At 42.7% G+C, this 16,773-nt stretch overlaps 1 protein-coding gene across 1 annotated transcript in view; it reads left to right on the forward strand.

Moving 5' to 3' along the window:
- Positions 1-16,773, forward strand: part of ST8SIA6 (ST8 alpha-N-acetyl-neuraminide alpha-2,8-sialyltransferase 6) — a 134,287-nt gene that overhangs the window by 48,514 nt on the left and 69,000 nt on the right. Inside the window, 1 exon segment of the mRNA NM_001287030.1 lies at positions 13,942-14,031. Within this exon segment, the coding sequence (NP_001273959.1) occupies positions 13,942-14,031 (90 nt within the window).

The following is a 16,773-nucleotide window of genomic DNA, read 5'->3' on the forward strand; positions in this document are numbered from 1 at the left end:
AAGGCTGAGGACACCGTGGGAAGGTGACCGTCTGCATGCCAGAAAGGGAGGTCTCCTCAGAAACCAACCCTAATGGCACTTAGATCTTGGGCTTTTAGCTTCTGGAACTGTGAGGAAAACAAATGCCTGTGGGTTAAACCCCCCCAGTATGTGGTAATTTGTGATGGCAGCCTGAGCAGACTAGAGGCCCAGGAGCTGAGAGGTTTCAAACGTAGCAGAAGGCGTATGAATGTGTGGGCTTTGGGCTTCTGTTTGTTCAGTAGACTCTGAGGTAAGGCCATCAGCGGAAGTGAGTGTAGAGGTAGGGGATGGGGGAGGTTAGAGCAGAGAAGAAAAGAAATGAAGTAATGATTCTGAGAGAGATTGAAATTTATTCGGGACACGGGAGGATTGCCAGGTGTCATTGAATGCCCATTTGAAGTTTGTAGAGCCAAATATAAATATGTGCAGTCATTCAGCAGAATTGAGTGCTTTCCCTCCAGCAGGATTTGGCTGGTTGGGGGTAGGCACCCCCCATGGCAGAGAGTTGGATATTTTCAGAGCTCTGAATTTTCCAGGTAGGGCAACGGGGAGACAGAGGCAAGGGAATTCAGAATGCTTTGGGGGGCATGAATTGGGAAGGGAAATAAATGAAGGCAGGTGTGTGTGTATTGGAGGAAGTCGATACCATTAAAGAATTATTTCAGGGAAAGGACTAGCATAAGCTAGTTCTGAGCTGGACGCATAGAACATATAAATTAGCAGGGATAAATTATATTTGATATATGCGATTGGTGATAGAAGTACTCACTTTACAGGATTATTCCAAATATCAAGTGGAAATACTTGGTAAAATTTAAGTTGAGGCATAAGCCCAGTAAACTAAAATAATGCAGTAGATATATCTTGATTTCCTTAGGGCATTCCACTGTAACTCACACTAGGAGCAAAATCATCATATGTAAATGGTAGCACATAAAGTAGATTTATGAACAGCAGAATAATTGCATCAAAAATTACTGGTTCTGTTTAGAAAATTTTAGCTCTATGGCCAACCCCGTGGCAAAATGGTCAGTACTTCCATTTCGAACAACCCTGTGAGTGAGAAGTTTTGGAATGGGACATTGGACAAGTAAGGCTTCTGGTGTTTTCCAGATGCCAGCAAAGACTAGATGGAAAAGATGTCAAAGCACCATGATGTTTATTTCCTGAATATCAAGCAAAAAGTTGCAGAAACTCTGAAGAAATTATATGCAGTCTGTACTTTTTGTGTTCTGAATTGCTCCCACAGAATCAGAATGTGATAAGACTTGTAAATCCCAAATTACATTCAATTGTGTCTAATAAAGAGATTTTAAAAGTTGAGAAAATATATGTTATTACTGGGAAGGAAATACAAGAGTTGAGAAGAAAAAAGATAATAAGCAGTTGAATTAGATGGAATCATTCATCGCCTAAGGAAAAGCCCACAGCTGTAATAAAAGTAATCATTCTGAATATTGTATTTCTGAATTTAAAAAAACGCATTCAATGAATAGGATAGAACAGATTCCATTTTTGATAGAACTGAAAAAAGAGGTGTGTTAGATAACAAAATGCTAGCACTGTGTGTGCCTTTATCTCAACTTTTCCTCTATTCTCTTAGTTAATGTGCACTTACATTGATTACAAGACCAATTCCTGTAGTTCTTGGACACAAAGTACCGAAAAGGCCTGTGTATCAGGGACATACAGTTTCAGCCGTGATGCAGCTGTGGACAGATACCCTGGGCTCACATTAGGGGTTTCATAGCAACCGGGTCTCCACTCAGGGTCATCCCTGTGAGTGGCCTTGTCAGGCCTACTGCTTGACACTTGATGTAGGAATGGGCTCCCATGGTATGGCTTTGAGCCCCTCCTTGTCCAACATTCGTCCAACATTTGGGGCTGTTTCAGAGTCTGAATCCATACTTTTGAGCCTTTGATTGGATTACTAATTTCTCTGAGCCCCACTCAAGAGGGGCTGGGGCTGGCTTGGCCAGGGTAGGTAGGGTTGGTGGGATGGTGTGGGTCTCTGGTGGGAGGCCAGAGCTTGGGGTAGGGTGAGGGCAGGTGTTGTCCAGGGCAACGGGAGCCTGATGTCATATTGATGTGAGGGTAGTCAGGTGATTGCTGGTCACGGCCCAGAGAGATCCCCAAGGTAAAAACTGGGGAGAGACAGATTTATCCAATGGGAGTAGGCGGAGAAGTTGAGAGCTGGGTGGAGATAGGCGGGGACTTCAGAGGCCAGAGGAGGAGGGGCTCAGAGTGATTGTAGTACTGAGCCTTGACCAGAGGGGGGCTCTCTTTACAAATGGGGCTGTTCAGGAGGGCAGAAAAACAGCCTTAAAAGGATTTTTTTAAATGCAAATATATTCACTGTGAAGTGCAATACATTAAAAACTTATTAGAACGCATTACTGTGTATGATCCCACTCATAGAGATGAGTTGTTTAGATGAGTAGGAAATGTGACTAGGAATTAGTTAAAGACCAAGAAGAGACATCCTCCAGAGGGAAGGCACTCCAAAGGAGAACCGGAGCCATCCAGGAAAAGTGATTCTGTCCCAAAACAGCACGTGGGTTTGCAAAGTTCCAGTGTGAGATTTTTAGCAAAGTGAAAAGGAAACATCCAAGCCAAAACAAACAAACAAACAAACAAACAAACAAAGAAAAACAAAAAAACAACCAGACACAGGAGCTCTGATTGAACTAGAGTCAGATTTTAAGTGAAATAATAGTAGGACATTTGATCAGACAGGAAATTGTGAATGGCAGATAGGAGATTAATAGACTTTATTGTAATCGGGAGTTGAGCTGTGTTGAGTAGGATTATTGCTCTGGATTTGCATGAAATGAGACGTGATTGTGCTGCTCAGAACCCAACACTACATTCTAATAATTGTGTTTCATCTTTTCAAGGATTATTATGTTGTGCCGTTTCCTTGTTGAATTTCATCTGTAATTATATCGCTCCATTTTGAGATGGATAAGTCTCTTAGGATACTCTGCTAACACTTCCTAATTACGGTTTACCTAAGCTTAGTCAATTCGTTTAGCCAATTCTCTTATGCTTTCATTTAGTATTAATAAGAACATTTGGACAACATCATTTTAAATACAGTAAAATCTCATGTAAAAAAAACAGGTAGTGGGTTCTTCTGGGTAATTAAATCTTAATAATTAGCTGGGGCTTAATCAGAATACCCTTTTGGTTTTAATGCTTCCTGGGTTTTTTTCTAGAATTTTCTCTGACTATTCAGTCTGAATGACTCCAGAATCTTTTTTTTTTTCTTCCACTGACTGAGTTACATTCTTGCAGTACTACCTCGGGTTCAGTTAGCATTTATCCATTCGTCCACTTGTTCAGATTTATGAAAGGGGGCTGCTAAGAGATGAGGAAGATACAAGCATATCAAAGGCGGTATAGAAATGTGTAACAGTGAAGCAAAGGCAAATTCTAGAAGTTGTTTTTTGACAAATTCTAGTTTATTGTTTTTGCATCACTGTTTTACAAAACATGGGTCATAGGAAAAAATCCTGATTGAGAGGGAGCTTCTGGTTATACTTCCCGTTAAGCTGAATGAAGTAGTCTCAGAATTTTGAAAATCATCGTTATTCTGTGACAGAGCCTTTGCCTCATTGCACATTTATAAAATTGCCAAGTAAGATGAAATGTTCCACTGGCTACTTTTATTTTATTATGACATATCATTTTATTTCATACTTAAGGTGCCTCCAAATGTTTAGACATGATTTCTGAAAGATTTTTTGCACTGATTTTCATTCTGGTAACACTAACCTTAATTCCACAAGTAAACCCAAATCGCCTTTATGGGATATATCACCATTCACTGCTTATGAATGTTAAGCCAGTGAATCAGGATTTTGCTCACTGCTCAGATGTGTTCAGTGCCTAGCTTTTGGAATGTTTATGTTTTAGTAGCATATAATTTCCCTGGAGCTTCCACATTGATTATGCAGCTTCTCCACATTGGCACCTGGTCTTGGCAGCCGTTTGCATTGCTTTGACTTTTCCTTGCTCTGATGATCAGAAACTATTGTACCACCCTATTTAACTTTGTTCATTTTGTTTTTTTAAAGAGGATTGCATAAAATCATCTTCCTAGTGTTTGACCCTATTGCTTCCCCGAAAATGAGTATGAGATACGATTATATAAAAATGAGCGATGGACTTCTAAGTTTATAAGGTTATAAGACAGTTTTCACTCTTTGATGACTAAGGTTGTTTTAAAACTATAATTATGGCTCAAATATTTACGTGGTTTTGAAATCTTAGTGTTATCTGGGGTGCCTGGGGGGCTGATTTGGTTGAGCATTAGACTCTTGATTTTGGCTTGGGTCATGATCTCAGGTTCGTGGGATCGAGCTCCGTGTTGTGCTCTGTCCTGGGCTTGGAGTGTGCTTAAGATTCTCTCTCTCTCTCTGCCCTTCTCTTTAAACTTCCCCCATCTCTGCTTGCACTTGAGCACTCTCTTCCTCCCTCTCTCTTTCTCTCTCTCAAAAAAAAAAAAAAATCTTAAATGTTATCCACTGTCTATATGGCTACCTCAAACCACTATAGGCTCAGCATAGAAAATAGATAAAAGTTATTTTCTCATTTAAATTCTTATCTCAGAATTCACTTCTCTGAGTTTTATTGAGGAAAATTTTAGTTGACAGAGAAATTTCTTTATTTTGGGGGGGTTGGGATGAAGAGGTTTGATAGGGATTACGTAGCTAATATGGATACTTAAACATGGATTTTAACTGACATTTTAGAGACATTTCCAACTCATGTCCATTGGCCTTTTCTGAGAAAAGGCCATATCCTTCAATTACCATCCAGTTTGCTGGAATAATCCCCACCGGAGGATGGTGTTTGACGGGCTGTTGGTGCTGAGTGGAGGCATTAGTGACAGCAGAGGTTAGTTGTGTGTTCTCTGTAGCAGAGCTCCTGGAAGGATGAGCTCTGCATCTTGACTCAGGAAAGCAATGATGTTAAATGTTCTCAGGACTATAAATCTCTTATATTATTTTTGTTGAGCTTTTCATCTGGAAATTTGAAAACAGCAACAAACTCTTGACAGGGTCACTTAGCTCATTTTACTGTGGAAATTTTTCTAATTTTTCACATTGTTTTTCCCATAAAGGCTTTTGGCTGTAAGGCAGTCCTGCATATCTTGCAAGTCTTCCTCTAAGCTATTATGAGAAACTGTCAGAGTAGGTGACCAATGATCAAGTTAACCAATGATCAAGTTTCTTTGAAGACTTTGTTTCTCCAAGTGTGATGCTCAGTCCAATAGGATTGGCATCACCTGGAAGCTTGTTGGAGCTGCAGACCTACGAGGCCTGATCCCAGATCTCCTGACCCAGAATCAGCATCTTCATAAATCTCACAGGTGTTTCAGAGGCACACTGTAGTTTGAGAAGCGTTGCTTCAAGAGATACCCCTATAGTGACAGCTTCCTTGAGGACTCCTCCTGAGTCCTGCTTAAGTGAGCTCTCTTTTTCAGCCAGTGTGCTGAGCGCATTCATGCATTATCTCCTACAGACTGCATCAAATTCATGCATTATCTCCTGCAGACTGCATCAGGTCTGTCAAAGAGGTAGCATTATCCCCATTTTGCACCCAAGGCTGAAAGCACGGAGGAGTTAAATAACTTTCTTGGAGCTAAGAATCTAGTGTGCAGCAGATCTGAAATATGGTTGGTTTGCCACCACTGCGTATCTCCTTGATCGGGGTAATCTGTTTATTCAATTTGGAAAAAGTCTTTGGCCCTCTCATTCAGAGTTCTGGAAGATAATTTTATGAAAAAAAAGAGACTTTTATTAAAAAGGTAAAAGCATGCCTCTCATACAGATAGAAAAATGAACACTTTTGAAATATTTTGTTTAACTCATCCATAAAGAAACCGGTAAGCTGTTAACATCCAGTTCAAAGTAACAAACACATTTATAGATCAGGAATATTGAGATGAATGTGCAAATCGAGGCAAACCTAATTTTCCTACCGTGGGGAAGAGTTGTCTCTCCACTGGACATAATTCATTTGTACGCCTATCGACAAGAATTATTTTGCATTGCTGTCAGCTAGCTACGATTTATAGAATCACAAAATAGCTCTGTTAAAGAAAAAATTATTCATGTTCCTTGTTAAAATGGGAAGGCAGACTTTATTCAGTTCAGTTATGGGGACCACTGCAGTGGGGTGTTTAAGTAGGTGAGAGATATTGGGCTCTACTCTGAGGACAACAACAAAGAAATGGAGGAGTTTATTGCCAACCAAGGAACACCTGGGGACAGGGGTTAGTGGATGGAACTAGGAACTAGTAGATGTCTCCTGGTTACTAGGAGGAGGCATCAGGGTAAGGGGCATCCTGGTAGGATTCTCACTGGAGGCAGGCCAGGGTGGTCAGATACCACCTGGGGGATGGTGAGGGATGAGGAATTTGGTCAGATACTCAGGATGATCGCATGTGGAAGATGAGGGTTTCTGGCTAACCTGACCAGAGCAGAATTCTTCGCTAAAATGGAACTGTTAAGGAGATGCCCAAGGATGAGGTCTAGTTGAAAAAGTTCAGAGGGGCATGACTAGAGTTTGGTCAAGGAGAGGGTCTTCATCAGCCCCCATAGATTCAGAATCAGGTCACCTCCAGGTGGGTGTTGCCATAGACGGTGAATAGCTCTCCACTGAAGGACAGATTGTCCCCCCCTATTAGTGGAGGTAGATAGCATAGTGGTTAAGAACCCAGAACCATAGCGAACCCACTCCAGTTCTAACTAGCAGAGTTGATTTTAGGTGTATCCTTGAATCTTACCAGGCTCTGTTTTCCTCATCTGTTAAATGGACACAGGGCCTACCCTGTCTATTCATTGCAAGGAATAAATGAGATGATACATGTATTACGTGTTAAAAACAGCGCCTGGCACCTAATGACCATGCAGTAGATTCTGCTCCTAGGATCTTTATGCTTAGCCAGGAGGGCAGATCAGAATGTCTGCATCAAGGAATACGGATATTAGCATTACAAGTATACTCAGGCTATCCAATAATTTCAAATTCAAAACACATTCAAGAAAAGTCAAAAGAATTTTGGCTGTATCGAGCAAGAAAATATTGTTGGAGACGGGTTTAAAAATGCTTAGAAACACTGCACCATGGATGAATTCCACCCCGACCTTACACATTTGAGTTTATCTCAAGTCCCAAGGGTCTCACACATGAGGACAGTGAAATAAGACACAGATACTCCAGTGCCGGTCACTTCTCTTCCATTTGTTCCCAATGTGCTTCTCTTTTATCTCATCTCAATTTTGTCACTACTATTGCTCATCTGGATTTGAAGTTTTAATTAATCTTCATATCTCAGACTTGTCCTTTTGGTAAATTACTTCAACCTTTGAAGAACTCAGTGCTTCCTTTCTGTCCCAAAGGACTCATATCTGAGCCTGGTCCACCTGTTCCCCTTGGGGCAAGCTGTGGAATGGACGGGCTGAAATGTAGCAGAAGTGGGAGTCTATTAGGTTCATTACTGTGGGTCTTTCCATCAACATTATAGCGATGGGCAGGGATACTGTTAATGGTCTAGGGGAAATTTTGTGCTTCAGTGAATAAGTTTGCCTTGTTCAGATCATACACCTCTGAGTTATCTGATTCTGATCCTCTGGGAGCAGTTTTACAACTCTGTAAGTTGTAGTTAACTCAGCAATGCAAAATCATTCTTGTCTATAAATATGCAAATTACGTCCTACCTGGTAGAGGTCCAATTGACTTTCCCGCCCCTCTCTACCTGTTTCGCCCCTATTTGCACATTCATCTCAATATTCCTGATCTATAAATGTGCCTGTACTGTGGCTTCTCCTTTGAACTGATTTTCTCATTATGAATAGACTTAAAATCTTTAACACGTGTTCATTTGATATCTGTTTGAGATTTATGACTTTACATTTTTGAAAACTGTCTTTCAAAAGGGGTAGGGAGCCAGAATACATTACGGTTTCTGATTTAGGAGTGTAGAGAGCTACCTAATTAATCTTTGTCAAGGGTAACATAAGACAGGCAAGTGTTAAGGTGAAAAGTAGAGATTGTTAGCAGAAATTTCTGCAATTTCATTCGGCTGCACTGTTCGTGTATAAAAGAGTGAAGTTCTGTGGTGGTCGTTCTAAAAGCACTTTCTGGTATTTTGAATTAAATGACATCCACCAAAATACAGATTCATGGTTCCTTAAAATGCATATGGTTATAGAAAATAACCAGCATTCATTCTGGAAAGTCAGCATGGTTAGTGTGTCCTTACCTCCTTGCCAGACTCTCTGCTCTAAGGTCGCAGGGACACTGTCTCAGTCACTGTCCTATCTCCAGTAGCCACCATCCTCAGTGGCACATGCTTTGGGCTCCATTGATTGATGACGAACGACTAAACAAACAGGCAGGCCAGGGTCTGCCCTTCATCTCTGTAGGCACCAAGGCATGGTTTTGTCATTGCCTGGGCATGTTTGATATCTCAAGGGCAGACCTGGGTTAAGTAAACTCAGAGAATAATCAAACTCTCCAGTGAGCTGGGTACTTGCCTTTGTTCCTCAGGGAAACTGTATGGTGAGGGAGAGAGGGCACATTATAATTAAAATTTTGCTTGCTGACTTCAAAGTCAGAGCACAGGTGGTCAGGTGGTCACTATCATCTCTTACACCTCTCTTCAGGGGGGTTTCTGCTGGTGGTTGGGAGGGCCTCTTGGCTCATCGGCTCCTCTTCCCAGGAGTGGGGAAGGAGCAAAAGGAGTAATTGGAAGAATTCTTATTCTTTGGGCTTTCCATTATTAGGCTGCACTCTCCATCTGTTAAAACACTGTTTCTTCAGAGAGAGTAAAAAAAAAAAAATTTTTTTTTTTTTCAGGGCAGCCCGGGTGGCTCAGTGGTTCAGCACCGCCTTCAGCCCAGGGCGTAATCCTGGAGACTCAGGATGGAGTCCCATGTCAAGCTGCCTGAGTGGAGACTGCTTCTCCCTCTGCCTGTGTCTCTGCCTCTCTCTCTCTCATAAATAAATAAAATCTTTAAAAAAAAAGAAAACAATTTTTTTTAGAGAGAGTAAAATTGATAAGGCTTTAAAAGCTGCTCATTTAGATTCACACTCTAGTTTTGCCCCCTTATAGTCACTGTAAATAGAATTTGGATGTTCTTGAAAGTCCTTAGCTACAGGCAGATTTTTCTTTGGGATGTTTTACTTCTCCAGGGGACCACTTGCATGATGGCATTCATTACAAATCATGCTCAGAAGGTGATGTAAACTCTACATTTAAAGGTCCTTGTGGATGCCCACTACGTACTGGTGACATTATCTCATAGGGATTGAATCACTTGGCATATTTTTTAAGAGATGATATTCTTTGCATCAACAGAGGCTTAATTTTTATCCTTTTGCAGGAGCTGTGTAGTCCTTATGCTTTTTGCTTTTCTGTGAAATTTTGCCAGGTAGTTTTGTAAAGTGATCACTTTCAACTCCAGACTGACTTAAAAAGACAGTATTTTAAAAGCATACCAGCCACACGGATAATGATAGCAGAAGTGCTTGTTTTTGTGTATGTTTTCCCCAAAATCTTATTATAAAGATGTTTTTCCCCCCTCACACAGCCAAGTGATGAAAATGTGCCTGAAGGGTTGCTTGCCAGAACCAAACAAATAAACTCTATAATTAAATAATAAAAGCAGTCAGAATCCATAATACAACATTTGGGAGGAATGGAGAAAGAGGAATTTATCAGGGGCAGTGAGAGAGAGAGAGGAAGAGACATAGGCAGAGGGAGAAGCAGGCTCCATGCACCGGGAGCCTGACTTGGGATTCGATCCCGGGTCTCCAGGATCACGCCCTGGGCCAAAGGTAGGCGCTAAACCGCTGTGCCACCCAGGGATCCCTACCCAGTCCTTTCAGATGGGCCTTTCTAACCTGATCCCTGAGAATCTTTTCTGGGTTACGCATCAGCCCACATTTGCCTTGTGGCAATCTCTTGTTCCACCAGGTTACCTCTGACTCTGAGTCTTTAGAATTCCTTCTTGCACCTTGATCACTTCTGACTTTCTCTCTTTTAACCTGTCTGAGAGATGTCCCCAAATCAGAGGTTAGGGAGGACTCCAATGTCTTCATTGGCAATGGATGCCAGCTTCTCTGAGAGGATCTGTCCACAGGTCATGTCTTCTCTCAAATCAGAGCCGACAGCGTTTCTTCTTTTCCTCTTCCAAGAGCAAGTAATTCCTTCGTGGTCCTCGGAAAGAGCTCAGATGCAAGCAACATCTAATTCTCACTCACACAGCACAGAGGTCTGGCGAGCTAACCAGGCCATCCTGCCTTCTCCCCAAGGGCCTCAGCCTCTCCATGTTTCCTGGGATTCCTGTTGTCTTTTAGGGTCTCAGGTATTCAGGCATTTTAAATCATGGCAGTTACATTATTCATATGTATTTCTGCCTCTGTGAATGACAGACATAGTTGCTAACAGCATGAATGGAGAGACTTCTCTAGAGGGCAGTGAAAGGGTCTGTATTGATTAGATGCCTAACGTAGGCAAATGTCTGAAGTTTATGGATCCTGCATGTGAGTATCTTAGTATTTTCCTAGGCAGGTTTTAAGGACATTAGATGAAAGGAATAAAACTCTGAAGACTGAATGAAAGGAGACAGGAGAGAAACAGGAAGCAAAGAGAAGTCAAGGGGCTTCCCTTACCCTTTCACAGTGACACAGCTTCTGGGGGGGGGGCAGGCAAGTTTCTGCCCCCACCCCCACGTTAATAACCATGAATCGTTTGAGGAAGGAATACTATGATGTGTTATGAGAGTAAAAACCTGACTTGGATTTAGTGGCTTCTGAGTGTCAGGCATTTATGTGCACATCCTGCATATCCCCTTGTCTTAGTCTGTTCTGGCTGCTGTAACAGGAAACAACCGTCAGTGCATTTCCCTGCTCTGGCGGCTGGAAGTCCAAGATCATGGCACCTTCAGATCTGGCGAGGACCCACTTGATCAGAGGTGGAAGTCCAAGATCATGGCACCTTCAGATCTGGAGAGGACCCACTTGATCAGAGGTGGCCTTCTCTCGCTGTAACCTCACAAGACAGAAGGGGATGGAGACTCTCAGGCTGATTTTATAAGGGCACTAATTGCATTCACAAGTGCCCCCCCTCCATCATGTCTTCAGGACCTCCCAAGGGTCCCACTTCTTTTTTTTTTTTTTAAGATTTTATTTATTTATTTGACAGTAAGAGAGAACACAAGCAAGGGGTGTGGCAGGCAGAGGGAGAGGGAGAAGCAGGTCCCCTGCTGAGCAGGTTGCCTGATGCAGGGCTCCATCCCAGGACCCTGAGATCAAGACCTGAGCCAAAGGCAGAGCCCAAATGACTGAGCCACCCAGGTGCTCCGGGGTCCCACCTCATAATACCATCACCTTGGAGGTCGGAATTTCAACATACGAATTCTGGGAGGCATAGACATTCAACCTATAACATCCCTATAGCTACTGTATTGAATAAAGATTCTTTATAAAGAGGAAACCCTAAAGGCTGGTCCTACTGGTACCTCAGACCCTGTTTCTCCCCATGACTTCATGCTCTCATCTTCACTTTACACCACATGCACTCTCATTTGCTTTCCATGGATCTTATGTTGATTTTCGTTGGGCAAAACTGTTCTGACTTTTTATTAACAAAAGATACTCTCCAATTTAAGGAAAGTTGTAGGACACTAAATCCTATTGGTGCCTGCTTGTCACAGTTGCACAATTCAGAATTGCAAAGCCATCATAATTCAAAGCACTGTTGGCTTGGTAATTCACTTCATTAACGGTGCTGCCTGAATAAAATACACAGCAGATTAGAAATAAACAAATCCTTGGAAGGTACGATAATGTATTCAGAAAGCACAGAAGGTCAGGCCTGAAGACAGAGGAAAGAGAAGGAGGAAGGACGTGGTGGGGAGGGAGGAGAAAAATCCCATCAGGATAAAGAGGGATTTTGTGAGCCTGTATGTTCTCTGTGGACAGTGTTTTTAGAAGGCGTTTCTGAGAACTCTCGGAGAATTAATTACGAAGCTCCCTTTGTCTCTACCTCCTACCTCTTGCTCCCTCACTTCCTGTATCCAATCTTAAGAAATCCTGTGAGTCTCACCTCCAGAACAGATCTCAAGACTGTCAGCTTCTGATCCCTGCTTTGCTGTGGGGCTTTGCTGTGGGGTCAGGCCTGTGCGGAGTGCTGGCCGGGCTCCGTGGGCAGGTACGGGTTAGGGCTTTCCAGCACTTTCTTTCCCCTGCCACGCCCGTTTTGGAAGCAGGTTGTTGGAATGAAGGTGCCATGAGACCGAAGACCTGCTGGGTCCTTAAATTGCAGGGAGCGCAGCTGCCCAGGAAAGCCACCCAGCTGTGCGGTGGGCACTTTGGAGCAGAGCAGGGAAGCACCTGCCCCTGCCGGTTGGGGGTTGTCACATCGTGTTCCGTTGTATCCTTACTAGGAAAACAGACTGCCTTCCTCCCTCTCCTAACCTGCCCACCTTTTCGGCAGCCCTGCCTCCCCTCATCTCATTTCTCAGCAAAGCGAGCTCTTCAAATGTACGTCCGGGCCACAGGACTCCCCTGCTTCCCCTTGTTGTTAGGGTAGACTGTCACCCTGAGCAGGCCTGTGTGCTCTGGCCCCTCCTTGCTACTCCACACATCCTTGCTACTCCACACATCTTTTCCCCTTTCTGCCATGAGCCCCACCTGCCTTCTTTCAGTTCCTCAGACACTGTGGGCTGCCCTGCCTCCCATTCTGGGGCCTTGGCACATGCTTTTCCCTCTGCCTGGAACCTTCCCCCCACATCCCAAAGTTCACCTACCTCACTTACCTTATCCTTGCAGTCTCTGACCTGAACAACACTGTCTCCGTCGCCCCCCCCCCAGGAGGCAGAGGTCTCTCCAGTACACACCACTGTGGTACTGTGGTACCCCCTGCTGTTTTAATGATCCCAATCACAGTCATAGTTCTGCATTCATTGGTATGGTTCTTTGATGAATATGTTGCTCCCTGACCAGACTGCGTGCTCCACCAGGGGAGGGACCATGTCTGTTTTATCTACCGAAGCATCCTGTGCTGGCCCCCAGCCTACACGAGGTTCTCAGTAAATACCTTCAGGATGATTAAATAAATGCATTTAAGGCCAAGTCAGAATTGTATGCATGTTTTTGAAGTCTAAGGAAAGTGAGAGTGGATTTTTTTTTTTTTTTGAGGATTTATGGTGTCCACCATGGTACCAAGTGCTTTACATTGTTTTCTATGTTGTGTATGTATCAAGACAGTAACTGTAGGAGGTCAGACTAGAAATGTGGAAGCTGATGTCTGGAATGATTAAAAAGCACACGTGTGTCTTCGAGGCTCGTGAGGCCACCCGACTCCGTGATCCATTTCCTTAACATTCTTCTTGATTCCGTTTCTTTCCAACTCCAATTTTCTAAGTTCATGAAAAAACAGCAACAAGCTCTTATAGCTATTACCATAATCAAGGGCCAGATTTACTTTGCTTTCTTTTTGGAGAGACTATTGATCTCTTGTGTCTGCATGCTTGCTGCCAGAGACAACGTCTTTTAAAAATGAAGTGTTTATGGATGGCAGTGATGAAAACTGTTCAGTGATGTGTGTGTTGTAAATACTAACCGCAAAATAGGAAAACCTGAAAATATGAAGTCTTCCATAGAGTTCTTTTCTATTTGACTCTACAGTGTCAACGTTTTTTTTTTTCTTTTTTTTTTTTTTTTTTTAATTTAGACCTGTCAGAGGTGAAAAGATCAATTTCCTTTTTCATGGAGACATCCAGTAATGGAATGAAAATCAGACTTCATTGGGGCACATTTTATCAATTAAATCTGAATGTTAACATCATGTTATACCTCTCATTTTAAATCACTCTTTTAAAAATCTCTTTCGTAAAACAGCACATATCCGAATGAGAAATCGCTCCAGCTGACAGAAATGTGCAAAAGTCTGCGAGATGGCTTTCAGAGATTATATAGCAAAGCAAAAAGGTAAGTTCTACTTTTTGCATTTAATTTTTTTAGATGATTTTATTTATTTATTCATGAGAGACACAGAGAGAGAAGCAGAGACATAGGCAGAGGGAGAAGCAGGCTCCCTGTGGGGAGCCTAATGTGGGACTCGATCTCAGGACCCTGGCATCACACCCTGATCCAAAGGCAGATGCTCAACCACTGAGCTATCCAAGTGTCCCTTAATTTAATTTTAAAGTAAGTGTTTTGTGGTCAAAGTATTTTACAGCTGCTTTGAAACCATTTGGAAAATAAGACTGTGTTCATTCTCAGGCTTCACTTTGGACTGTGAGAAGCTCTCTCTGGTAAGGAGGGTGGATGAGGGGTAGACAGTGCAGACCAGGGTCAGACAGACCCTGGTAGGAGGGGACTCAATTTATCTGTCCTTGGATCCACATGTTCTGAAGACTCCATCTGGTTTTACTGGCTAGACTTTTATAGGCCTTCAGTCTTTTTGAAAAAACCTGGAAGCATTCTGGACACTATCCTAGAAAAAAATGTACACTTGTACTGAATCCCTTATAATTCCAGGAGGTTAGCAGATTTATCCTTACTCCTAGCTGTGGTTCACCTTCCACTTCCCCCCTCACTCCCCACACCCACATGCTTCCAATCCGTATTTAAAGAGTTTCATATACCATTTTCTTCATACTGGGAAGGGAGACCTGAAAGCTCCAAGCTTCACATATACAAGAGCCCCTGGTGGCCTAAGAGTCTGATGGGAGTGGTACTGCCTTGATTGCACCTGGAGGAGCAGAGTCTGACAGTTCTGGATGAAGGAAGTGCATGGGGGGGGGGGGGCTGTGGTACACCTGTAATCTTCCTCAAAGAACTAAGCTGAGTTGCTTTTAGTATTAATTATACTCAGCTGAACCTAGGATCTGCGAAGCAGGTCTCCATGGAGAATGGCACATAGATTATCCAACTTTCTGGGCATAAAAGGTAACTGTTTTCTAGTAGAAATGTTCCTGCTGTGTAAGGAACCCCACGGATCTCACTTGGAGACCTCAGCTACTATTCTAGGCTAGAGGCGCATGTCCAGTGCAGGAAGACAGGACCAGGGTGACCACCCCTGATGTCCTAGGCATCTCTGCTTTATCTGAGCCTCTTGACTGCCTGGGTCCTCGAAATTATTAGAGAAGCCTGATACTGGTTAAGATATCTGATTTGAGTTAATCTGGTTTGACAATCCAATCCTGTAGGGTCCAACCGATGGACCCTGTACTTCCTGGAGAAATCCACTGGGCCTTGTACCTTCCATCTGCCACACCTGATCTGTTTTTTTTGTTTGTTTGTTTGTTTGTTTTCCCTTTGCTACAGTTTAGTCTGTGCCTTTCTTTGCCCTGGAATGTTGACCCATGAGGACTTCATCAGTACACTCCTTGCTCCTTTTGTCATCTGGTTTTCATTGGCTTTGAACCAGATGGAACACCAGAAGGAGAAAAGAAAGAGGAGGGAGGAAAACGGATCTTTCTTTGTGTTGTTGCTGTAGGTTCACCACCTTCTTGACCAGAGGAAAGTGCTGCATCTTGAATGAAGATCATGACCTTTGTTAGGTGTCTCTTTCTCTTTTCTTCTGCCTTCATTCTCTCCTAGGACCCTTCAGCTCAGGAATAAGCTGTTATCAACTCCCTGACATTGTATTTGGATTTCCCAACATCCAGCCCCCAGGCCTCTTGAAAAAGTCCCTTTCTGAAACTTCTCTTAAATGACACAGTTGAGTGGGCCATCATTCCTTCCAGGACCCTCACTTACCATAGATTGGTAGAAGAAACTTGTAAATGCTTCTCTACCTGCATGATAAATTTATTGACTTTCGGAGTGGACTTAAAGGAGCTCATGCGTTACAGATGGTGCCACATGTGTGTTTTGATCACATGGTAGCTGTTGGTTTGTTTATTGGGTGTGGAGGTGTACAGGTATTTTTCTGAAAATTCTCCCATGGATCTCAAATCCCAAACCTACTGCAGGCTCCCTGCATCAGGCATTGCACAATGACGTGCAAAATGTAGAACTTGGGAAAATGAGTCCCTGCTCCACGGTACCTTGTGACAAGCTGGTTGTACTCCTTGCCTGATGAAACCACATGAAAGCGCATGAAAGTTGCCTTTGACTTTCTTCAACATTCTCTCTGACATAAACTGTTTTGGCTCCCCGAAGTGACAATAAGTCCTCAATGTAAGGATGATCCATAGCTGTATGTTGGAGCAAAGCACTTGAGTCAGCATGAGAGAGAATTCTTTAATCATGGAAGGTGTTTTCTTTTTTTTTTTTGTCAAGGCCAGAATTGAACAACTTTATTATGTGCAGCAAAAAAAATGGTTAGCTACCGTGTGCTAATGAGAATGCTTGTGCATATGCCCTCATGTTTGCTCTCTCACTTTTTTCTATTGTTTTGGATCTGGTGCTGAGACCTCTTCTCAGCTGTTCTTTAGGGGAATGCATTTCCATTATGCACACAATTTTCAACTAGCTCACATAATTAGCCTGTGCTGGTATTCTGTTTGGCAAAGGTCTAGAGAGAGCAAGGCATGAATTGCCCATTGTTATGAAAGTTTTATTTTGCACACAGGAGACTAATTTTTTTTCTGTTGTATCGTCTATTGTCAGGAATTGTGTGTTCTGTGACACAGTGCTATTATGGACTTACAAGGGACAGTCAGGAAAGCCATTCAGTGTGTAGTGATAAAAAGTAATTTCATTTTCTTAGAAATAATTATT

This window comes from Canis lupus, chromosome 2 (assembly GCF_011100685.1).
Source record: "Canis lupus familiaris isolate Mischka breed German Shepherd chromosome 2, alternate assembly UU_Cfam_GSD_1.0, whole genome shotgun sequence".
Taxonomy (NCBI): domain Eukaryota; kingdom Metazoa; phylum Chordata; class Mammalia; order Carnivora; family Canidae; genus Canis; species Canis lupus.